The sequence below is a fragment of the Oncorhynchus tshawytscha genome, unplaced genomic scaffold (genome assembly GCF_018296145.1).
Source record: "Oncorhynchus tshawytscha isolate Ot180627B unplaced genomic scaffold, Otsh_v2.0 Un_contig_7755_pilon_pilon, whole genome shotgun sequence".
Classification (NCBI taxonomy): Eukaryota; Metazoa; Chordata; class Actinopteri; order Salmoniformes; family Salmonidae; genus Oncorhynchus; species Oncorhynchus tshawytscha.
In genome coordinates, this window is record NW_024608305.1 from 29,775 (window position 1) to 53,710 (window position 23,936).

Consider the following 23,936-nt stretch of genomic DNA (forward strand, 5'->3'; position numbering starts at 1 on the left):
TTAAAACACACTGTTTTGCAGTGTTGGTCTACAGTAGCCTAAACAGCACCATGGTGTAGCTTTCATTCAAAGTCTAGGTTGAGGAAACCTCATGATGAGTATAGGGAAAATTTGACTATCATGTAGTAGCCTAAACCTATCGATGTTACATTGAACTGGGTGAATGGAATATGAATGACAGTCATCCAATAAGCTGTAACAGAAATAAGGCCATGCTCATCCCTCATCGGGGCTCCCGAGTGGCGCAGCGGTCTAAGGCACTGCATCTGCGTGCTTGAGGCGTCACCACAGACACCCTGGTTCAATTCCAGGCTGTATCACAACTGGAGGTGATTGGGAGTCCCATAGGGAGGTGCACAATAGGCCCAGCGTCGTCCGGTGCAGGCCATCATTGTAAATAAGAATTTGTTCTTAACGGACTTGCCAGGTTAAATAAAGGTTAAAATAATAAGAATCTTAAATGGCACCGATTGCCACTGGTATCGTGGTCATGTTGCAGGCAGCAGCTAACGTGGCAATGTTTTCTCTCAAATTATTTTATTTAAAAGAGGGCAGCAGCCTACACAAGAAGTAACTAATATTGATAACCATCTTGATACATACAGTACATACAGTCTACTACTCAATGGGGAGGGCACGCATGAAAACCAAGAACACCGGACCCAGTACCGTTCGCTCTCGTATGACAGGCACTACTGTCCAGCAACGGTGTGGGAAGTAGCTACCTAGTAGCCAATATCAGGGTGACAGTCACAGTAATATGAGGGTGACAGTCACAGTAATATATCAGGGTGGCAGTCACAGTAATAAATCAGTGTGACAGTCACAGTCACAGTAATATATCAGGGTGGCAGTCACAGTAATAAATCAGGGTGGCAGTCACAGTAATATATCAGGGTGACAGTCACAGTAATATATCAGGTTGACAGTCACAGTAATATATCACAGTGACAGTCACAGTAATATATCAGTGTGACAGTCACAGTAATATATCAGGGTGACAGTCACAGTAATATATCAGTGTGACAGTCACAGTAATGAGGGTGACAGTCACAGTAGCATATCAGAGTGACAGTCACAGTAATATGAGGGTGACAGTCACAGTAATATATCAGGGTGGCAGTCACAGTAATATATCAGAGTGACAGTCACAGTAATATATCAGGGTGACAGTCACAGTAATATATCAGGGTGACAGTCACAGTAATATATCAGGGTGACAGTCACAGTAATATATCATGGTGACATTCACAGTAGGAACATGCGTACAACCCATAAAGCAACAGTACACCCATCATCAATACTTCAAATGTTTTTATTTAATATTTATTTAAACTAGGCAAGTCAGTTAAGAACGCATTCTTATTTACAATGATGGCCTAGGAACAGTGGGTTAACTGCCTTGTTCAGGGGCAGAACAACAGATTTTGACCTTGTCAGCTCTGGGATTTGATCTAGCAACCTTTCAGTTACTGACCCAACGCAAGGCTAGCTGCCGCCCCAATAAACAATCTTCAGTTTTAAACCGGAAAATGTACAATTATTCATGTAATTCTAACACTCAGACTCATCCTCTGGCTTAAAAACAGATGTCCCAACTCTCGCAGTATGGTAGCTCAATGTGAGGTACACTCATAGAAAAAAGGGTTCCAAAAGGGTTTTACGGCTGTCCCCATAGGAGTACCCTTTTTGGTTCTAGGTAGAACTCTTTTAGATTCCATGCAGACCCCTCTGTGGAAAGGGTTCTTCATGGAACCAAAGGGGGTTCTTCAAAGGGTTCTCTTATGAGGACAGACAAATAACCCTTTTTGGTTGATGATAGCACCTAGTTGTGTGTCACAGTCTGGTTGAGTGGCAAGAAACGGAAGAGAAAAAAATACAGCTCAATCAAAACCGTCTAACCTATAGCAGACGATTTGACACACCCATTCCTTTCCACACACCCACTACTTCCCTTTTGACACACCCATTCCTTTCCACACACCCACTACTTCCCTTTTGACACACCCACTCGCCCATACTCCGGTCGCCATTTTGGGACGCAGCAACCCCCTTCTCGTAATCAGGGAGAAACAAAGACCAGTAGGACTGTGACCCTCTGGGAAGAGGAGTTTTACTTCCTGGTTCCAGGGCTCAGGACACTCGTATGGCTGCGTACTCTGAGCCCTCTACCCGAGGCTGTGCAGGGCGCGCAGCGGCTCGAGGCTTTACCTGATGGTTTAGCGCTGCGTACATAATATCACTCTCTTCCTCTTTCTCCTTCCCGTTGCTATAGGTATTGTCCGTGTCCACCGGGACAGCTACCTGATTGGCTGCAGCTTGGCCGGAAGCCGGATGAGTGCGACGTGGGCCCCTGGCAGGTGCGTTGTCATAGATACAGTCCGGCTGTGAGGTGGGCTGGGCTTGTGCCTGGGCTTGGGGCCGGTCCTGGGATTGGTGGGATCGGATGCTTCCTCTGTGGTGGGATTGTAGGTTGGGTCGTGGGAATGCTTGCTGGGTCATTGGTATAGCCATATACTGCAACAACAAGTAAGCTACTTTAATACTCTGTGTATTTGCAACCCCCACCCTTGATTATAGTGGGCCACACCTGTGTCATGACATTGCCCTGTTGGGTGAGGTTTATAAATACCTTTCCCCCCTTTTCTCTCCCCTCTACAGAATGGACTCTTGGAAAGCCCTTTGTTAACGTAGAGAGAGTATGGTAACATCAAAAGGTTGGGGAATTTAACAATATTTCTGTAATCCAACCAGTTGAAAATACTTAAAGACCATGATGTCAGATCAGTTGTTGTCTGGGACATTATTACTGATGACAGGACAACATAAAGTGTATCTTGAAAGTCTACACATTCTAGTCTAGACATTAGATTCACATGGAATTGTTGTGCAATTTAAATGTTTAAATATGAAACTGTGTGTGAGAATATTAAATGTAATTTTAGCCTTCTAAATGAGAGAATTGTTTTCAAGTAATTTTATTCTCACTCAGTGGCCACGCTTAAGTGAACAGACATTGGTTGGAGAGGGATGAAACACGCCCTTCTCTTCCCCAGTATAAAGCCCCTGTGACCTAATTCATGTCAGACTAAGCAAACCCCAGTGTGAGCTGTGGTTGCGAATGGCTGAATATTCACTCTACATAACGAAATTTACATGACAAGATCATGTGGAGGTGACGATCACCACGCTGGAAGGAGGAATTTCGACTAGACCAGCCAGAATACAGCACGAGCTGATTATGGCAACTTGGTATGAACTTTGAACTCCTATTCACTATAGAATAAGTGAGAAATTCTGTACGTCAACTTATCAGCTGCAGCTGTAAAAAAACGTGGCCTAGGAAAGGACAGACGATCTCCTGAGAACGACAGGCTACTTCAACGTATCCGCTCTACAACACTACGACCAGAAAGATTCTTCAAAGGACAATGGCGATATCTGCTGGGCAAACCAGTCTTCCATCTTCAAACCATCTATCGAATGGTTCAGTGTAAATATATATCTTGCATTTTCAATTTCCGAATGGATGATTATTAGAATGCATAAGATTCTATATTTACGGTAGCATAGCTTCTCAAGGTCCGATAGAGACCCAATCCCCTTTGTCCCTCAGTTATCCCGCTCTTTCATTCAGACCCAACCCCTTTCTTTGGGTAACCAGCCGTCATATCGGTTTCATCCGCTAGGGACTTTTGCTTTTATGACATGATTAGTAATCAATGTATTATCTATCCTGTGTATATGTAATTCTGTGTGATTATTTAGGTATTTAGTAAATAAATAATTAAGCCAAATGTTGTATTGCTGATTCAACTTGTTAGCCAGGGTTCGTGCAGATAACCAAGAATTTTACGACATTCAGATGAGACTAAATAAGGTGATGATTAATAATTGACTGCTATTGATTATAAAAGATCTTCAGATCTTTAAGAGTTTATTCGGAAAAGAGAAACTCTATAAACACTCTTCCGTGGTGCCCCAGGTTATTAACGAGTTAATTGTTGCATGGTTTAATTCAATCACGTAATCAAACGTTAGGTAATCGATTTGATAAAATAGCCTGTCATATAATTGAATCAGTCAGAGACACAACACCTGGGACTGACAGACAAGGAGTGCACCAAAAGACTCCACCATGTTACATACTGTAAACACATTAAAGACCATCCAGAATCTGTACTAATAGTACTAATACAGGACTAAATGAAAGTTAGATGTGTAGTGTATATCGGTTTGACCTGGTTCTCTGTTTGGTCCTCTTTCCTTGACTTCCTGGCCGGACAGGCACCTGCAATTAAGGGAATCATGAACAAAACATTGAAATGAAAAGTCATGTCCCAGAAATAAATGTATGTATTAATGTGCTATGGCCATCATTAGGTTCTATTAATGTGCTATGGCCATCATCAGTCTGTATTAATGTACTATGGTCATCATCAGTCTGTATTAATGTACTATGGTCATCATCAGTCTGTATTAATGTACTATGGTCATCATTAGTCTGTATTAATGTACTATGGTCATCATCAGTCTGTATTAATGTACTATGGTCATCATCAGTCTGTATTAATGTACTATGGTCATCATTAGTCTGTATTAATGTGCTATGGCCATCATTAGTCTGTATTAATGTGCTATGGCCATCATTAGTCTGTATTAATGTGCTATGGTCATCATTAGTCTGTATTAATGTGCTATGGCCATCATTAGTCTGTATTAATGCTATGGCCATCATTAGTCTGTATTAATGTGCTATGGCCATCATTAGTCTGTATTAATGTGCTATGGCCATCATTAGTCTGTATTAATGTGCTATGGCCATCATTAGTCTGTATTAATGTGCTATGGCCATCATTAGTCTGTATTAATGTGCTATGGTCATCATTAGTCTGTATTAATGTGCTATGGCCATCATTAGTCTGTATTAATGTGCTATGGTCATCATTAGTCTGTATTAATGTGCTATGGTCATAATTTTTTATTATTCTTTTTTTTTCACCTTTATTTAACCAGGTAGGCTAGTTGAGAACAAGTTCTCATTTACAACTGCGACCTGGCCAAAATAAAGCAAAGCAGTGTGACACAAACAACACAGAGTTACACATGGAGTAAACAAACATACAGTCAATAACACAATAGAAAAAAAAGAAAGTCTATATACAGTGTGTGCAAATGGCGTGAGGTGGTAAGGCAATAAATAGGCCATAGTAGCGACATAATTACAATTTAGCAAATTAACACTGGAGTGATAGATGAGCAGATGATGTGCAAGTAGAAATACTGGTGTGCAACAGAACAGAAAAGTAAATAAAAATATGGGGATGAGGTAGGTAGATTGGGTGGGCTATTTACAGATGGACTATGTACAGCTGCAGCGATCGGTTAGCTGCTCAGATAGCTGATGTTTAAAGTTAGTGAGGGAAATACAAGTCTCCAGCTTCAGCGATTTTTGCAATTCGTTCCAGTCATTGGTAGCAGAGAACTGGAAGGAAAGGCGGCCAAAGGTGGTGTTGGCTTTGGGGATGACCAGTGAGATATACCTACTGGAGCGCGTGCTACGGGTGGATATTGTTATCGTGACCAGTGAGCTGAGTTAAGGCGGAGCTTTACCTAGCATGGACTTGTAGATGACCTGGAGCCAGTGGGTCTTTATTTATTTATTTTACCTTTATTTAACCAGGCAAGTCAGTTAAGAACAAATTCTTATTTTCAATGACAGCCTAGGAACAGTGGGTTAACTGCCTGTTCAGGGGCAGAACGACAGATTTGTACCTTGTCAGCTCGGGGGTTTGAACTTGCAACCTTTCGGTTACTAGTCCAACACTCTAACCACTAGGCGATGAATATGTAGCGAGGGCCAGCCGACTACAGCATACAGGTCGCAGTGGTGGGTGGTATAAGGGGCTTTGGTAGCAAAACGGATGGCACTGTGATAGACTGCATCCAGTTTGCTGAGTAGAGTATTGGAAGCTATTTTGTAAATGACATCCCCAAAGTCGAGGATCGGTAGGATAGTCAGTTTTACGAGGGTATGTTTGTTGCGAAATAGGAAGCCGATTCTAGATTTCATTTTGGATTGGAGATGTTTAATATGAGTCTGGAAGGAGACTTTACCGTCTAGTCAGACGTTGTCCACATATTCTAAGTCAGAACCGTCCAGAGTAGTGATGCTAGCCAGGCAGGCGGGTGCAGGCAGCGAACGGTTGAAAAGCATGCATTTGGTTTTACTAGCGTTTAAGAGCAGTTGGAGGCCACGGAAGGAGTGTTCTATGGCATTGAAGCTCGTTTGGAGGTTAGTTAACACAGTGTCCAAAGAAGGGCCAGATGTATACAGAATGGTGTCGTCTGCATAGAGGTGAATCAGGGAATCACCAGAAGCAAGAGTGACATTGTTGATATATACAGAGAAGAGAGTCGGCCCGAGAATTGAACCCTGTGGTACCCCCATAGAGACTGCCAGAGGTCCGGAAAACAGGCCATCTGACTTGGCACACTGAACTCTGTCTGCGAAGTAGTTTGTGAACCAGGCGAAGCAGTCATTTGAGAAACCAAGGCTGTTGAGTCTGCCGATAAGAATACGGTGATTGACAGAGTCGAAAGCCTTGGCCAGGTCGATGAATACGTCTGCACAGTACTGTCTTTTATCGATGGCAGTTATGATATCGTTTAGTACCTTGAGCGTGGCTGAGGTGCACCCGTGACCAGCTCGGAAACCGGATTGCACAGCGGAGAAGGTACGGTGGGATCCGCAATGGTCAGTGATCTGTTTATTAACTTGGCTTTCGAAGACTTTAGAAAGGCAGGGCAGGATGGATATAGGTCTATAACAGTTTGGGTCTAGAGTGTCACCCCCTTTGAAGAGGGGGATGGACCATGGCAGCTTTCCAATCTTTAGGGATCTCGGACGATACGAAAGAGAGATTGAACAGACTGGTAATAGAGGTTGCAACAATGGCGGCGGTTAATTTTAGAAAGAGAGGGTCCAGATTGTCTAGCCCAGCTGATTTGTATGGGTCCAGGTTTTACAGCTCTTTCAGAGCATCTGCATTTGGATGATCATTAGTCTGTATTAATATACTAAGGAAATCGTGAGCATCTTACCTTTACAACCATGCATTGAGAGCATGGATATGGTTATCACCACGATGACAAACACCATAATCCCAGCCGAGGAGTAAACATAAGGCCACACCCACTCCAGGAAACTGTCACTCTGACTCACTGTCCTGTCTATAAGAAAAAGAGGCCTGATTTCCACTATGAACAAGGAGGAAATGTCCCCCCACTCCACATTTGAATTTATAAAAGCTATAGGCCAAAAAATATACAAATACAGGAAATTATTTAACAGCAAAATAATTCTGCCTAATTACACACATGCAGACACACATATTTTAAATCAAAATGACGCTCCTGAAGAGGTTTGACTCAACATGGATACTAGGTTACTAGTTTTAACTGGCTGTTAGGGTGTTACTGGTTACCACAGTGTTTCAGAGCTAGGTGTGACATAGCATTGTGTTGTGGTGTGCCTTGATGTACATTCATACTGCAGCACCTTTCTGTTCAGTGTGCAATGCATGCTAAGCTATGAAGAGTCAAAATCTCCTCTTACTTGTTTCATTGTTCTGATATAAATCTGTGGTGTCTTCAATTCTCTCTGAAATACATAACAATTGACACCCATCACAGGGGTTTGCTTCTATGAATGGGAAAAATAACTAAATGTTTGACTGGTTAAACATTTCAAACTGAGAAAATGTATTAATAGATTGCTCACCTGAGACGATAACATTGATAGAATGACCCACAGCCGTGTGTAATTCACACCTGTATAGACCAGCATCACCTCTGGATATGTTTTTGAAAGTCAGAAATGAGATCCATGTAGTGTTTGTCAAATTTGTCAACTGTGTTCGAATGAGAGTTGTTGTGTTGACAGTTAGGCATATGTTTGATTCATCAAACTTACACCATGATGGTGTTGGTGAGTTGGAACAGAAATCAACAGAACAGTTCATCTTCAGTTGTTCCCCAGTTGAAGCTCTCAATACTGTGTTCCGTGTCACTCTAATCTCCGGGAAACAATCAGAATCTTGACCTGCAAAGAATTAAACTGAAGTAAGTCACTGCCTGACCAATAGGTCAATAAGGTCACCCATCACCTCTATATCAAATCATACTGTCACAGGTGTCGTTGGAAGTAGACCAAAGTACAGCGTTGTGAGCGTATATTTTATTTTTTAAATGTCTCCAACAAACCAAGCAACAACCGTGAAGCTTAAAGGGCTAAGTGCCACAAAGAAAGTTAACTACCAACACTGAAGGAGGGTAAAAGGGTACCTAAGTATGGTTCCCAATCAGAGACAACGATAGACAGCTCTCCCTGATTGAGAACCATACCCAGCCAAAACATAGAAATAAAGGAACATAGAAAACAAAACATAGAATGCCCACCCCACATCACACCCTGACCTAACCAAATAGAGAAATAAAACGGCTCTCTAAGGTCAGGGGGTGACACATACACACACAAAAAAAATACTAATATTGCAACAATGGCTACAGGGACAGGCCTCAATCTTTCTTTAGCTGGATCCTAGTTGGTTGAAAATACGATTTTTACTAAGATGAGAGGTGATTAAAGATTGCAGACAGGTGAAGGAGATTTTCCCGTTCATCAGAATTTCCCCTTGGTATCAGTGACAGTGACATGTTCATGACTAATAGAAGGGAGATACACACAGAGAGATAAAAAAAAAAAGGACAAAACACATTTCACATCCTGAAGAGTTGGAACTCAATTAGCATAAAACAATGGGACTACAGGTTCTAGGGAACTGAGATTCAACCCCACCTGCACTTATTCAGTGCTGCATCCTGTCTCAGACTAAATAGGACCACCTCATCATATTATGGGGGAACTTAAAGACTTTCAGACTTCATAATCGTCACTGAGTATATCCAAAATGGTCTCAGTTTAACTCAGTATAACTGACCATCAATGCCATTCTGAATGTCAATTAGTGGCAAGGAGTGTCAGACTTCCCAGTATCAATGAGAGGACAGTAGAGGTGACAACACGATAGCATCATATACGACTTTACTGTAGGCCTACCACACAATGGCACACAACTCGGTTATACCTTCCAACCACACAGGAAAACCACAGTAGGGCTATAATAAAGATCCACTATGCAGAAATCGTTCCACCATTTCCTGGTTGCTAAAAATCGAATAGTTTGTCTAATTTCAGTTAATGTGACAAAAAAAGCAAGTATAGTGGAGAGAATTATCGTACCATCTAAACCGCTATGAAATATATTTTCCATAACCAAAAAGATTGTATTTTCAGCTGTTTGAAACTGGCGTACAAAACCAAAAAGTACAAGACTCAAAAAATGAAACTTAAAAATGGGGAGCATAGAAATACCGCACAGAGAACAAATCTATCGCTTATTAGACTTGCTTTCAATGAGAGTGACAGATCTATAACTCACATTTCTATGTGAATTTTGTTGGGTCGCCCAAAAAGCGACATATCACAGCTTTAAAAGAGACCACAGGTATGTTCACACAGAGAGATCTGACAGATATAGTATGACTCATTGTGGTTAATAATAAGCTACTGAGGAAAAATAGGGCCTGTATTTTCATAATTATTAAGTTATAATAAGTTAATATAACAGTGGACAGCAGGTAGTCTATGTCTTGTTTTGCACGCTTTGTACAAAATAATACAATGCAGTACTACAGGATATTTCTTAACGTAGCTCTTTATTAGCTAGCTACAACTGGCATGTTCACGTATCGCCAACCAGGATCAACTGACCATCACCTAACCAACTGGGTGGTCTTAACCAATCATAGCACAGTATGATACAGCGGTAAAATGCATCCAATTATAATTCAGTATGTTTACACATATGAATATTACAGTCTAGCAGCTAAGAGCGTTGGGCCAGTAACCAGTACCTAGTCAGCCGGTTTAGATGGCTGACTAGGTAAAATAATTTGTTGATGTGTCCTTGAGCAAGGCACCTATCCCTAATTGCTCCTGTTAGTAGCTCTGGATAAGAGTGTCTGCTAAATCACAAAAAAAAGTATAATATAAATTAACTCATGATTGTTGTTGTTGAAATCATATAAATTAAAATACATGACACTAGTATTGGTATAACTGAGATGTGCCAAAAAAAACAATTCCAGCTGGGTATCAGTAAGAAATAATATTTCTGTGTAATTATAAAATATTGATGTTGTTGATGGATTCAAAATGCCATTGTGAAATGTGGAGTATTTGCTATTCAGCGGAAACAAAATGGAAGCCAGAAGAGCGATTTGTTTCAACAACAACAACTGGAAAACAGGGAGAAGAACATGAACAACATAAATGATTCATCTTTAGGGAGGAAGATCGGGAGGAAATTAAGATGACTTTGAACTAATTTTCCAACCCCGCTAATCTATTATTTTAAGTCCCTTTATCTTTTTCTACAACCGGATATATTTTTTCTGTCATCGAGCTCTCACACACAAATAAAAAAATAAGTTTTTTTTTGCCAGGATGACAAAAACTGGAAGTCTTGAATGTGAGGATGACATTGCAGATATTTACAAACAAATTCACTCAAAGAGAGTTGTTCTTTTATTTACCAGCAACACTTCTCTTACTGTGTGTTGAAACTGAACCAACCACAATACGCTGTAGTTTAATCACATACAAAAAGTTTTTTTTCCCCTGGGTCTAACTTACCATTGGCATCCCGGTGGAAGAGAAGCACAGCCAGGATGGCGAGAGGTAGGCTGGTCCAGGACCAGTAGTCACAGGGCCCCATGGTGACTTGTAGCCCACCGGTCTTCTACAATCAACAGGTTACACCAGAGGTGGTTTAGGAAGACAGCCACAGCATTGGTAGATGATCATCTCTCTGTGTGTTTGTGTGTGTGTAAGAGTGAGTGAAATACACTGTCTGCTCTCTCTCTCTCTCTCTCTTCCTCAATTTTAAATGTCTCTCACATCAGTCTTAACACACCCAGCATCAGAGTGTTTCTGTCACTGCACAAGTGTTTGTGGTAACATTTCTTCCGTTTTACTTCCTTCACCTACTCTCTCTTTCACTCTTTCTCTCCCTCCCCATGTGCTTCATCCTCTCTTATCTACATAGAGTTGGCTGTGGTGATCACTATAGATGAGATTAGGTTTATTAGTCACATGCACAAGGTTGCAGATGTAATAGCAGGGTACAGTGACATTCTTCAGCTCTGAGCTCCAACAGTGCTGGTCAAAGAGAAGTGGATGAAACAATAATAATAATAATATATACATATTTACAACTGTAACAATTATAAATGTCCATTGGGGGGTGGGGGCAGGGTAAACGTCCGTTGGGGGGGACACAGGGGTAGCAGGTAGCTGACTAGTGGTGGCTATTCATCAGCCTGATGGTTTGGTGGTAGAAGTCTGACAGTTTTTGCCATGATGTACCTATACTGCCCACGTCTGAGTGATGGAAGCAGGGAGAACAGGCCGTGGCTCGGGTGGCTAAGGTCTTCTTATCACATACGACACCTGGTGTTGTAGGTGTCCTGGAGGGCAGGCAGCATACACCCAATGGTGCGTTCGGCTGAGCGTACCACCTTCTGTAGAGCCTAGCAGGCTGTGATCTAGACAACAGTATGCTCTCGATGGTGCTCCTGTAGAACACTGTGAGGGCCCTTGGGAACAGGCAAGATTTCTTCAGCCTCCTGTCAGTGTGGTTTGAAGAGTCGCTGACGTGATTTCACCACGGTGTCAGTGTGGGTTGAAGAGTCACTGTTGTACTTTCATCACCAGGGTGTCAGTGTGGGTTGAAGAGTCACTGTTGTACTTTCATCACCAGGGTGTCAGTGTGGGTTGAAGAGTCTCTGTTGTGCCTTCATCACCAGGGTGTCAGTGTGGGTTGAAGAGTCTCTGTTGTGCCTTCTTTACCAAGGTGTCTGTGTGGGTTGAAGAGTCACTGTCGTACTTTCATCACCAGGGTGTCAGTGTGGGTTGAAGAGTCTCTGTTGTGCCTTCATCACCAGGGTGTCAGTGTGGGTTGAAGAGTCTCTGTTGTGCCTTCATCACCAGGGTGTCAGTGTGGGTTGAAGAGTCTCTGTCGTGCCTTCTTCATCACCAAGGTGTCCGTGTGGGTTGAAGAGTCTCTGTTGTGCCTTCTTCACCAGGGTGTCAGTGTGGGTTGAAGAGTCTCTGTCGTGCCTTCTTTACCAAGGTGTCCGTGTGGGTTGAAGAGTCTCTGTCGTGCCTTCTTCATCACCAGGGTGTCCGTGTGGGTTGAAGAGTCTCTGTCGTGCCTTCTTCACCAAGGTGTCAGTGTGGGTTGAAGAGTCTCTGTTGTGCCTTCCTCACCAAGGTGTCAGTGTGGGTTGAAGAGTCTCTGTCGTGCCTTCTTCACCAGGGTGTCAGTGTGGGTTGAAGAGTCTCTGTCGTGCCTTCTTCACCAAGGTGTCCGTGTGGGTTGAAGAGTCTCTGTTGTGCCTTCTTCACCAGGGTGTCAGTGTGGGTTGAAGAGTCTCTGTCGTGCCTTCTTTACCAAGGTGTCCGTGTGGGTTGAAGAGTCTCTGTCGTGCCTTCTTCATCACCAGGGTGTCCGTGTGGGTTGAAGAGTCTCTGTCGTGCCTTCTTCACCAAGGTGTCAGTGTGGTTAGACCATTTCAGTTCCTCTGAGATGTGTACGCCGAGGAACTTAAATCTTTTTGACCCCCTTCACGGTGGCCCTGTTACTATAAATCCACTATGATCATGAACAGATAGATGCAGGATGTGTGACTGGTTACAGTGAATGAAACAAATGTACATTACAGTAGGCTAAAGTGATACACATTACAGTAGGCTAAAGTTAAGCACATTATAGTAGGCTAAAGTGATACACATTAGAGTAGGCTAAAGTTAAGCACATTATAGTAGGCTAAAGTGATACACATTATAGTAGGCTAAAGTTAAGCACATTATAGTAGGCTAAAGTGATACACATAGTACAGATACACATTACAGTAGGCTTAATATCTCATACAATATCTGTCAGATCTCTCTGTGTGAACATACACATAGTCTCTAATATAACCCTGCTGTGGTTTTTCTGTGTGGTTGGAGGGTAATATTGAGTCATGTGCCAACATTGTGTGGTGGCTTTAGGATCTATGCTGTCGTTGTTTTGTCAGCTCTACTATCCTCTCATTGAATGATACTAGGAAGTCTGAAACCCCTTACTACTAATTTACATTATGAATGGACGTTATACAATAAAGTAATCTTCTTAAAGTAAAACTTCTTTCCTTCTTCTTCTTCTTTATTCAGCGTAGCATACATGCAGAGATTTTCTACAGGGCCCTAAAACAGATGAAAGGGCTTTAGTTATCATAATCTTTGGCCCTATTCATGAAATCAAAATGGATGCAATTGCGCCCCCATGAGAGTATTAAGGGGAAAAAACAGACAAGATTAGAGCGTATGCAAACGACAATGACGAAGAGCACAACTTTTGCCTCTGTCAAAAAAGCGGCAAGTGTCGAATACATGACGTAGAGCACCATTTAGTTGACAAACCGAAGATGGCGGAGTACCTGGCCTCCATTTTCGGAACAGAGAAAGACAAGTAGGTTATTTCGTCTTTTTGTGAAACTGCTGAAATAATAATGCTAATAAAATGGCTATTCTGTAGAACGTGCACGTTTTAACCCAAAAAGCTACCAGGTTACTTACAAATACGACTGCTACTGCACCCGTTGTTTTTCATTCAGACTTGTGTGGCTAGCTAGCGTAGCATCCTGACTATACTGTAGAAGGCTAGTTAACTTGCTTGAATGGAGGAGGCGGCGGCTTGGTTTGAAAATGCGGCATGTGCTACGTCGCGTCAGTATCCCTCCAAATCGGCCAGACTAAGCTAAATCAGTCTTTATTTTCTAGATCAATTTAGTATCAAATGTTATACGAGTCAGTAGCTAAATGGTTTGCTAGTTAGTATAACCTCAAAGTTTGGTTTGCTAAGCTAATCTGCAGCTAACTAGCGTGCTACTGTAGCTAGCTAACTCTTTAGCATTGTCTCGAGTCGACTCCAGTGGCTAGGTTGGCAACTGCACAAGTATACACGGAATCGTGTTTTTGTTTTCCATTGTAGCTAGCTAGATGCAGCAACAAACCTATGCAAAGCGAACACTAACCTAGCCATTAATCAACATCTAATTTGTTTACTTTCTTGTCCATGTTCAAGGGTCAATTGTTCATTCTACTTTAAAATTGGAGCGTGCAGACATGGGGACCGCTGCTCTAGGTTGCACAACAAGCCAACTTTCAGCCAGGTAAGCGTACTTCCATGTCTTGAATATGATTAGCTAGCTAGGGGTTTATGGCAAGCAATTGCCCGATGCTTGTGATATAGCCCACTAGAACGTATCAGGACTTCCTTAGGTTTCTTTGTTAGCTAGCTCGCGTTACTGATTATACTCACATTTGATTGTTTACTTGTTTGTGTGGAGATTGGACTTAACCTTGTGTAGGATCAAATAATCATTCATGAAGTACTGAAACATGCAGTGTTGTCAATTAGCCCTAATTCCATTCACGTGTGCAATGTTGCTTCCATGTTCCAATGGGCCTAGGTACATACTGCAATAGCTTCATGTGGAAGAACAGGTTGCTGAGCAGATGTAAAGTAGACCAAAATGTTTGCCGATCTGTTTCCACTAACCCTGTGCACGTTTGCATTTCAGATTCCACGATTGGCTTACCTACAGAAGTGTGTGTATATAACATTGTGGTCTGTTGCCTTTCAGAGAACCTGCATTATGATTGATGAGGATAGGCTTGGTAGCATGTCAATGCTTCTCAGTCAATATTTATCATCAGAAGAGAAGCAACTGCTGTTGGTAGGGTGACCACATTTTTAAAATACCCAAATGCAGGACAACGGGATGATTTTGCGAGACGTAGAGGCTATACTGTCCCACGAACGTGAATACATATTTTTTTGCAGCTGCACCAGGGTAATCGAAGCGCATGAAGCCTACTCTTTTTCCGGGCTCGCACAAAATTTGGTGACGCAAAAGAGGCCACGTGTGGCTGTTATGAAAATCGGGGAATATTTGGCCAAGGAACCATTTCTGGTTTGTCAGAGAATTTAATACAGTTAGGAAGGAAGACTTCAAACGGGATTGAGTGAAGTAGCAGCAATTACGCTGAATGAGCAACTGAGTATGGAGTGCCTTACAAGTGTGACGAAATTACCTTCTGTCAGTCTAATATTTACTCTTGTAGCTATTCATCAGAAGCACACTTTTTGTAAGTAGTTTACTCACTGTCAGCAGCAAATCCCGAAAGGATTTGACATGTGATTTTGGTTGACAATATGACATTGGCCTTAGTCTCGTCTTGCGCTGTGCAGAATATCAGAGATCCTCAACGATTGGAGAAGTGTTCAACGTTACCAGTACCACGGCCTTATAATATATCTTGTCAAAAGTGTAACATGACTACAAAAGAGACGGTTAAGAATGTCAATTCTCATCAAATGAATAGGAAATCTGACTTAAATACAGACATCTAACTTTTTGTAAATTAGTGGTGTTTTAATTGAATTTAAATGTGGGAGTGTCCTGCACAATCCGGGATATGTGGTCACCCTAGCCACTGGTAGGCTAACACTGATTATGGTATGCATGATGCAATGGCAGATGGCACAACCTTGATGAAATGAAGTAGTGTTATCCTGAATGGTATATTTTCCTCCAACCTGGGTCTTTTGACTATGCTCACATCGACATGAGGCCAACCTGCTCCCCTCCTATAGACGGCTTGCCTGGCTCTTTGGTAGACATTTGATAGACACGGTGGCAGCTCAATTCCCCTGTCCTTGTGCTTCATTAAACAGCTCCGCCACTTCATATCGAAAGACTCAATCTGACCTAACCCTAGGTCTCCCAACTCAGGATAGTTGTGCTTGGCCCTATGCGAACCATGAGAAACAAAACAAAGCTTTCTATCAGTAGACTGATTGGATGATCCTCCTCTACCAGAGCATGTGGGCGGAGTTGAGCCGGTCAGAAATCCCGCTCATGGAGTGGTGCTTGCGCGGCGATCCACGTCCTTTCCAATTGCTCCGCTAAAAAACCGCTCTGCAGACACAGAAGGAAAAAAACAGCCGCTCCATTCGTTTAAATCAGAATTTAACAAATAATCCTATAAAAATTGAAAGCTCCTTGAATATGCCAGACCTATTGAGCCAAAATCAATTATGGCATATTGTATAGCTAATAGAACCAAAATTAACAAAACTTAGTTTATAAATACTTTGCTACAATAACACTCTTAGCTAGCTGCCCCCCTCGTTCCTTTCTGTTAGCATGTGCATGTAGTAAGTTCCCCATCATGCTTTTGGGATTTCTTTCAGATTCCAAAATGATAATTTTTGGGGTGTAATTCTTCACCCCCTTTTTGTCCCTGATTTCGTGTTCACTATTTTGTCTCGTCGCTGACACTCCCCAACGAGCTCGGGAGAGGTGAAGGTCGAGTCGTGCATCCTCCGAAACATGACCTGCCAAGCCGTACTTTTTCACACCCGCTCGCTTAACTCGGAAGCCAGGCCACCAATTTGTTGGAGGAAACCCCGTTCTACTGATGACCGAAGTCGGCCTGCAGGCGCCTGGCCTGCCACGAGTCACGCGCACGATGAGCCAAGTAAAGCCCCCCCGGCCAAACCCTCCCCTAACCCAGATGACGCTGGGCCAATTGTACGCCACCATATGGGACTCCCAGATACGGCCGGTTCTGACACAGCCTGAGATCGAACCCCAGGCTGTAGTGACTCCGCATCACTGCGATGCAGTGCCTTAGACCCGGGAAGCCACCAAAATGATTCTTTAGTTGTGGACACTACATCACTGCAGTCTCTCTTGGTCCTTCTCGTCTTTGTAAGTCACCTTGATTATTATAAAAAAATATAAAAAAATTTATGGAAATAAGTAGCATACTTGATGGCAGTAGCTAAAGCAAGGGGCTATAGCAGCACACAGGTAGACTACAAATGCATGCTGGGCTGGGCATGCCCTGAGCTCGGGAAGTGAGCGCTATTGGAATCTGGCAAGAAGGCTGACGCTCCAGCCTTTGGAAACTCGCTGCACGCTCCAGTCAAATTGAGCTCGCTCCGTTCACATTCTGTCCTCTACCCCAACTTCTCTGAAATACAGCCCATAGATTCTAAGGAGAGATTCGACTCCTAAGTCAGTAAACACAATAGCGTATTTACGTCAGTAATCAGGGACCTAGACTCATTTGGAATTTACACAAATTTAATGATTTATCTCTTGTATTCTTGTCATCCCGGCAGACCATCTTGATTCAAAACATCTACCGTAACCCCCAAAACAGTGCACAGACGGCCGACGCCTCTCGCTGTAAGTCCAAAGATCTGTTAGCCTCAGGGGTTCAGAAATCCCTCCTTTCCCCCCTCCTGCTCCCCATATGTAGGTCACGTAGCAGCCGAGCTGTGAGGGACTGCCTCACCTCTGTTAGCAGGGAACCCAACATTACAGTACCTCTCTCACACTTCGGCTACTGTAACTGCTCCTCCCAGTCCCCACCCCGAATGGCAAACCATTACTATCAGATAAATAAACAGGATGCTCCTCAATCTCTTTTGTATCGTCAAATATTTCTGTTTCCTCTGCCTCAGTCTTTGCCCTCTTATACACAATCTCTCAGCCACTCAAAACAAAAACATATTCCATAATGCTATAGACTATATTGACCAATTTAAATCCCAAACTACCTTGAGCACTATAAATGGGTAGACCTAGTTGCAACCCTCCACTGTGTGAGCAGTACCCAGTGTTGAGCCCTGTCTTACCAGAGCTGATGCCTCTCCTCTCACACAGGTAGGTATGGCTGTGGACTCTCACAGGAGACTCTGTCTGGGCCACGGTTCTGTTCTCTTCTGATGACTGACTTTCCAAACAAGGACCTCAGAACTAGCCAAACACCTCCCTCCCTCCATAGCCCAGAGATGGCTTCATATGTGCTTACTTAGATTACTTTTGTACTGTGGCCTATTCACAAACAGCTATTTTCTTTGGGAAAATGTGTTGGATTGAATGATCAACACATGAATATACCTTGCTACTTCTCCAGTAACACTTGTCAGTAATGTCTCTTTTTAACTGGCATTACTTTGATTCGTTCTGAGTTCCTTGTGATTGCAGCCTCCTGTGAAGCCCTGGCAGAGACGTCTGTGGTCAGGAGACACGCCGTTACCTTCTCTTTCAGCATTTCAGATCACACCATGCACTCTATGGTTCAGAGCAGAGTTCCATAGAGGGGACTAATGAAGCTAGTTATGGCTTCAAATGTGTCCATTGAGGAAGTATTAGCTGACCCAGTGTGTTCTCTTCAGGGCCTGTTGTAAGGAGCATGATGCTTTAACTTTCTTCCCCCAAAACCCCATTACTGCTTGACATGTATCACAAAAATGTTCGTTTTGTATTTCAGACCATTGCCCTGTTGAACATTTACCGTAACCCTCAAAACACTGCCCAGTCTGCCGATGGTATACGCTGTAAGTTCCCCCCTACATTTGCAAGGCCCTGCGGCATGGACTGCTCATTATATTATAGTTATCTGGTGTACACCTACCTACCTACACTACAACAACACCCCCATTATATTATACTGTTATCTGGTGTATATCTACCTACACTACAACAACACCTCCATTTATATTATACTGTTATCTGGTGTACACCTACCTACACTGAAACAACACCCCCATTTTATATTATACTGTTATCTGGTGTATACCTACATACACTGAAACAGCACCCCCATTTGCCAGGAAACAGTAGCAATACCTTAGATTTTTTTTTCTGGGAAACATTTAGTTTGTTTTTAGTAGCCTGGACCTGAATTCAATGTGCCCAGACAACACCCAGATGCTATTGTATTCCTATTAGCTGAATCCAGACATGTACACTGTCATCCCTGGAGGCATCACTGATGTGAGCCTGGTGTGATGGGCTCAGTGTGGGTAGCTTTCTCCATGGCACACAATAATGCTGTTGCTTATGCGAAATATAAATGATGAAGTAATATTTGCGTCATGGAGAAGGCCAGACATGTCACTTGATCAATAGCTCTGAAAAGCATACCATTCTCACAGACCCCCTCTGACTGGCAAGATATCAGCTACATATTTACCTAGCCATTATATTGATTCTTGCATGAGGGTCATTCAGTTTAATACCAAGACCACAGGCAAGGGAGAAATGGGGAGCCGTCTGTCCTGTCCTTCAGGTTGAGCGTTATGGGTAAAATACTCCTGAAATGCAGTGAAAGTTTCTGTATATTTCTAGACTTTCAACTTCTAAAATTGACTAGTTTGCATGCATTTCTTGCTTCTTGGGCTCATTTTACTTTCGTTGGGACTCATTTTCAGCACCAGCCAGCTCCACTTTCATACTAGCTTCGTTGGGACTCATTTTCAGCACCAGCCAGCTCCACTTTCATACTAGCTTCGTTGGGACTCATTTTCAGCACCAGCCAGCTCCACTTTCATACTAGCTTCGTTGGGACTCATTTTCAGCACCAGCCAGATCCACTGCCAGTGTTCTGAAACGCCGTCATTGGAGCTGGCTGGTGCTGAGACACTGTCATTAAGGTTGTTGTTCCAAAGTGGTGTCGACTTAATGTATACATGAAATTGGCTTAATTGATACAAATCTAATAGATCGCTGGCCTGATTTACTAAGCTGTTGCACCATTGTAATGTTTATCTGGGGATTTCCAAGGGGGTTGAATTAACGGAGTTAAAATGGTGGCTATAGGACACGTGTGAAACGTACACAAAGTTAACTTGTATGTTAGTTTCATGGTTCAGCTTGGTATGTTGTCTATATATTCTCTTAAGTCGTTGGATGTGAAATTACACTGATGCAGATGCTTAGTGACTCTGCCTCCTCCGTCTAGCTGCTTTCTGACTGGTTATTTGTTCATGGTTTTAGGTGCCGTCAGCGATGTGGAAATGCAAGAGCACTATGACGAGTTCTTTGAGGTGAGTGACCTCGGCACGAGATACTTGTGATGTTTCACCTCATTCTCCTTTGCCAAGATAATCCATCCACCTGACTGGTGTGGCATATCAACAAGCTGATTAAACAGCACGATCATTACACAGATGCACCTTGTGCTGGTGACAAAAGGCCACTCTAAAATGTGCAGTTTTGTCACTCAACACAATGTCACAGATGTGTCAAGTTGTGGGAGTGTGCAGTTTGCATGCTGACTGCAGAAAATGTCCACCAGGGCTGTTGCCATAGAATTGAATGTTAATATCTCTCATTAGCCACCACTAATATCGTTTTAGAGAATTTGGCAGTACTTCCAATCGCAGACCACGTGTATGAGGTCGTGTGGGTGAGCGGTTTGCTGATGTCAGCGTTGTGAAAAGAGTTCCCTATGGTAGGCTTATGGTATGGGCAGACATAAGCTACAGACTACTAACACAATTGCATTTTATCCATGGCAATTTGAATACACAGCGATACGTGATAAGATCCTGAGGCCCATTGTCGTGCCATTCATCCACCGCCATCACCTCGTGTTTCAGCATAATGCACTACCAAATGTCACAAGAAGCTGTACACAATTCCTGGAAGCTGACAGTGTCCCAGTTCTTCCATGGTTTGCATACTCACCAGACATGTCACCCGTTCAGCATGTTTGGGATGCTCTGGATCGACGTGTACGACAGCGTGTTCCAGTTCCCGCCAATATCCAGAAACTTCGCACAGCCATTGCCGAGGAGTGGATCAACATTCCTCAGGCCATAATTAACAGCGTGATCAACTCTATGCGACGGCGATGTCGCGCTGCATGAGGCAAATGGTGTTCACACCAGATACTGACTGGTTTTCTGATCTACGCCCTACCTTTTTTTTTAAGGTATCTGTGACCAACAGATGCATATCTGTGTTCCCAGTCATGTGAAATCCATAGATTAGGGCCTAATGAATTTATTTCAATGACTGATTTCCTTATGTGAACTGTAACTCAGTAAAATCTTTGAAATTGTTGCATTTCTATATTTTTGTTCAGTGTAGTTCTTAGTGGATCTTTTAAAGTGGGTCTCCATGGTGCTGCTTTACTTATCAATCAGTGATTGTTTTGTCACACATGACCCTAACCCCATCTTCTGACCCTAACCCCTACAGGAAGTCTTCACAGAGATGGAGGAGAAGTACGGAGAGGTGGAGGAGATGAACGTGTGTGACAACCTTGGCGACCACCTGGTCGGCAACGTCTATGTGAAGGTGAGGGTCAGAGATCCCATGTCAACCATGTTAAATTCTCCCTGCATCCATCTTCAGTGTGATTGCGTTAATCTGTCTGGAGAAACAGGAGAAAGTCCTGTTTTTTATAGTAGCTCGTCTTTGGGTTCATCGACCTTCATCAGAGCATAAATCTGTCTAAAACATGGCCTCTCCTCTCTCTCTCTCTCTGTGTGTGTAGTTCCGTCGGGAAGAGGATGCGGAGAAAGCGGTGATGGACCTGAACAACCGCTGGTTCAACGGTCAGCCTGTCCACTCAGAGCTCTCCCCCGTCACTGACTTCAGGGAAGCCTGCTGTCGGCAGTATGAGATGGGGTCAGTGTCGATCTCTCTTTCTGATGAATGTCTATACACTGCTGTGTGTGACAGTCGGTGTACCTGCAACAGTAACCAGACGCCTTGTTTCACCACTGCATTCCACCATATTTTTCCAGTTCCACCATGTAATCAGTAGTCCTAAAACTATTTTCAACGTAAACCATTTACACCAAACGGAAAACGTTTTACACCTGAAAACTAGAGTTTCTATTGGACAAATTCAGAATCCTCCCTGTTTTGTCCCATTTTCTTCCTAATGAATACACCCTTGGCTTGAGGCTTAAGTTGCCACCTCTTATCCGACAGGAAGAATGTAGTCTTGTTTCCCTGCAGCATATAACTATATAACTCAGGCTGTGTTGGGAAATGGCATCCTATTCCCTATGGGCCCTGGTCAAAGTAGTGCACTATATAGGGTGTCATTTGGGATGGTGCCTCAAGTGTTTTTCCATTGGAACACCCATTGTTTGCTTAAAGGCTACAGTTGAACTGTTTGGCTAACTCCAGCAGGAGAGATGCATGTAGCTAGCTAGGTCTCTGCTTTGGAGTGTAGGGTGGTAAACGTGATAGTCAGTGGATACAGGTGGCGATTGGAAAAGCTTTTCTCACACGCGGTAACAGTATTAACCCCCTGCTTGCCTACCATCCACAGAGAGTGCACCAGAGGAGGCTTCTGCAACTTCATGCACCTGAAACCCATCTCCAGGGAACTCCGTCGGGACCTGTATGGACGCCGCAGAAAAGGGTAGGACACATTCTAAGGAATGTTTGTATTCCAGGAAGACCTTGTTCTGTGTCACGGTGAACATTTGACTGTTTCATGGGATTGAATGGTGAAGCATCCAATACTGTACTTGGCAGTGGTGTAAAGTACTTAAGTGTAAAATACTTTAAAGTACTACTTAAGTTGTTTTTTTGGGGGTATCTGTACTTTACTATTTGTGTATTTGATTGCTTTAACTTTTACTCTACCACATTCCTAAAGAAAATGATGTACTATTTCCTCATGATATTTTCCTTGACACCGAAAGGTACTCGTTCCGTTTTTAATGCTTAACAGGACGGGAAAATGGTCTAAATCACACAAAGAGAACATCCCTGGTCATTCCTACTGCATCTGATCTGGCGGACTCACTAAACACACATGCTTTGTTTGTAATTGATGCCCGAGTGTTGGAGTGTGCCCCTGTCTATTCGTAAATGCAAAAAAAAAACAAGAATCGTGCCGTCTGGTTTGCTGAATATAAGGAATTTGAAATGATTTATACTTTTACTTTTGAGACTTATGTATATTTTAGCAATTTACATTTACTTTTGATAATTATATTTAAAACCAAATACTTTTAGACTATTACATTTTCTATTAAGGTATCTTTTACTTTAACTCAAGTATGACAATTGGGTACTTTTCCCCACCACTGGTACTTGTGTAGTTGACTAAAGTAAAAGCCTCATTTTTAGTTGAGGTTTGAGTATTCTCTAGGCTGGTTAAGTTGTGTGCTTTGGTTCAAGCATTTTATTTCTCCCTTTCTAGCAAAGGAGGAGGAGGTGGTGGAGGAGGAGGAGGACACCGCTCTCGCTCGCGATCCCGGGAAAGGCGTTCTCGCTCCCGAGACCGTGGCCGTGGTGGCGATGGTGGAAGAGGTGGCGGACGAGACCGCGAGAAACGGAGGTCCAGGGACCGGGAACGTTCTGGAAGGTTTTAAGATGAGCCAAGACCTAATTATCCCCCTCTTCCAACCCCTTGTCCCCCTCCTCCTACCTCTCTCTCCCGTGATGAAAAATGTGTGTAACATGTTGGAATCCTCGTTAATTTCATTTCTTTTATCCCTTTTTTTAAAGACACAAATACAAGCTTCCGTTGCTTTCTCAATAAAACAGACTTTGTAGTGATTCTCTGCTGTGTCCTCTTTCATTGCTGCAGTTGGTTGGTGTTGGAGTTACAATCTATCAGGGATAAGACTGGGTGAAAGGGTTTACTGCATGGGCCAGGGCTCTCCAACCATGTTCCTGGAGTGATACCCTCCTGTAGGTTTTCGCTCCAGTTGTGACTAACAGCTTATCAACCCAGAGGATGGTAGCGCTCCAGGAACAGTGTTAGAGAGCCCTGGTATAGGCAATGAGCTTAAGAAATCCCTCTGCATTTATCACACGTTTGAATGTAATGTATGCAAGTGTGGCCGATGTGAAATGGCTGGCTAGTTAGCGGTGGTGCGCGCTAACAGTGTTTCAGTCGGTGATGTCACTTGCTCTGAGACCTA

At 43.0% G+C, this 23,936-nt stretch overlaps 2 protein-coding genes across 5 annotated transcripts; one reads left to right on the forward strand and one right to left on the reverse strand.

Annotated features, from left to right (window-relative positions):
- Positions 1-341: 341 nt before the first annotated feature.
- Positions 342-11,059, reverse strand: LOC121843434 (B- and T-lymphocyte attenuator-like). 2 transcript variants are annotated; one of them, XM_042313022.1, is made up of 6 exons: positions 10,760-11,059; positions 7,784-8,104; positions 7,619-7,663; positions 7,105-7,233; positions 4,242-4,291; positions 342-2,517 (listed from the first exon to the last, which is right to left on the reverse strand). In XM_042313022.1, exons 1-6 carry the CDS (start codon positions 10,839-10,841, stop codon positions 2,134-2,136), a joined length of 1,011 nt encoding a protein of 336 aa, XP_042168956.1. In that variant the 5' UTR covers positions 10,842-11,059; the 3' UTR covers positions 342-2,133. The 2 variants fall into 2 exon arrangements, with proteins under 2 accessions (XP_042168956.1, XP_042168957.1); XM_042313023.1 differs by lacking the exon at positions 7,619-7,663.
- Positions 11,060-13,484: 2,425 nt separating this feature from the next.
- On the forward strand, positions 13,485-23,569 carry LOC112237142 (splicing factor U2AF 35 kDa subunit-like). 3 transcript variants are annotated; one of them, XM_042313020.1, is made up of 8 exons: positions 13,485-13,640; positions 14,256-14,343; positions 17,367-17,433; positions 20,032-20,081; positions 21,241-21,339; positions 21,539-21,672; positions 22,328-22,420; positions 23,210-23,569. In XM_042313020.1, exons 1-8 carry the CDS (start codon positions 13,597-13,599, stop codon positions 23,379-23,381), a joined length of 747 nt encoding a protein of 248 aa, XP_042168954.1. In that variant the 5' UTR covers positions 13,485-13,596; the 3' UTR covers positions 23,382-23,569. The 3 variants fall into 3 exon arrangements, with proteins under 3 accessions (XP_042168954.1, XP_042168951.1, XP_042168953.1); XM_042313017.1 differs by lacking the exon at positions 17,367-17,433 and adding an exon at positions 18,524-18,590; XM_042313019.1 differs by lacking the exons at positions 13,485-13,640; positions 14,256-14,343 and adding an exon at positions 18,524-18,590 and having other exon boundaries at positions 17,361-17,433.
- Positions 23,570-23,936: the final 367 nt, after the last annotated feature.

Excerpts from the sequence above, each read along its gene's own strand:
- LOC112237142 (XM_042313020.1), top strand. The coding sequence starts at position 13,597 with ATGGCGGAGTACCTGGCCTCCATTTTCGGAACAGAGAAAGACAA. Across the intron at positions 17,434-20,031 it reads GACGGCCGACGCCTCTCGCT|GTGCCGTCAGCGATGTGGAA; the intron begins GTAAGTCCAAAG and ends TCATGGTTTTAG. Across the intron at positions 21,673-22,327 it reads TGTCGGCAGTATGAGATGGG|AGAGTGCACCAGAGGAGGCT; the intron begins GTCAGTGTCGAT and ends TACCATCCACAG.
- LOC121843434 (XM_042313022.1), bottom strand. The coding sequence starts at position 10,841 with ATGGGGCCCTGTGACTACTGGTCCTGGACCAGCCTACCTCTCGCCATC. Across the intron at positions 7,664-7,783 it reads TATCAATGTTATCGTCTCAG|AGAGAATTGAAGACACCACA; the intron begins GTGAGCAATCTA and ends TATGTATTTCAG. Across the intron at positions 7,234-7,618 it reads ATATCAGAACAATGAAACAA|ACAGGACAGTGAGTCAGAGT; the intron begins GTAAGAGGAGAT and ends TTTTTCTTATAG.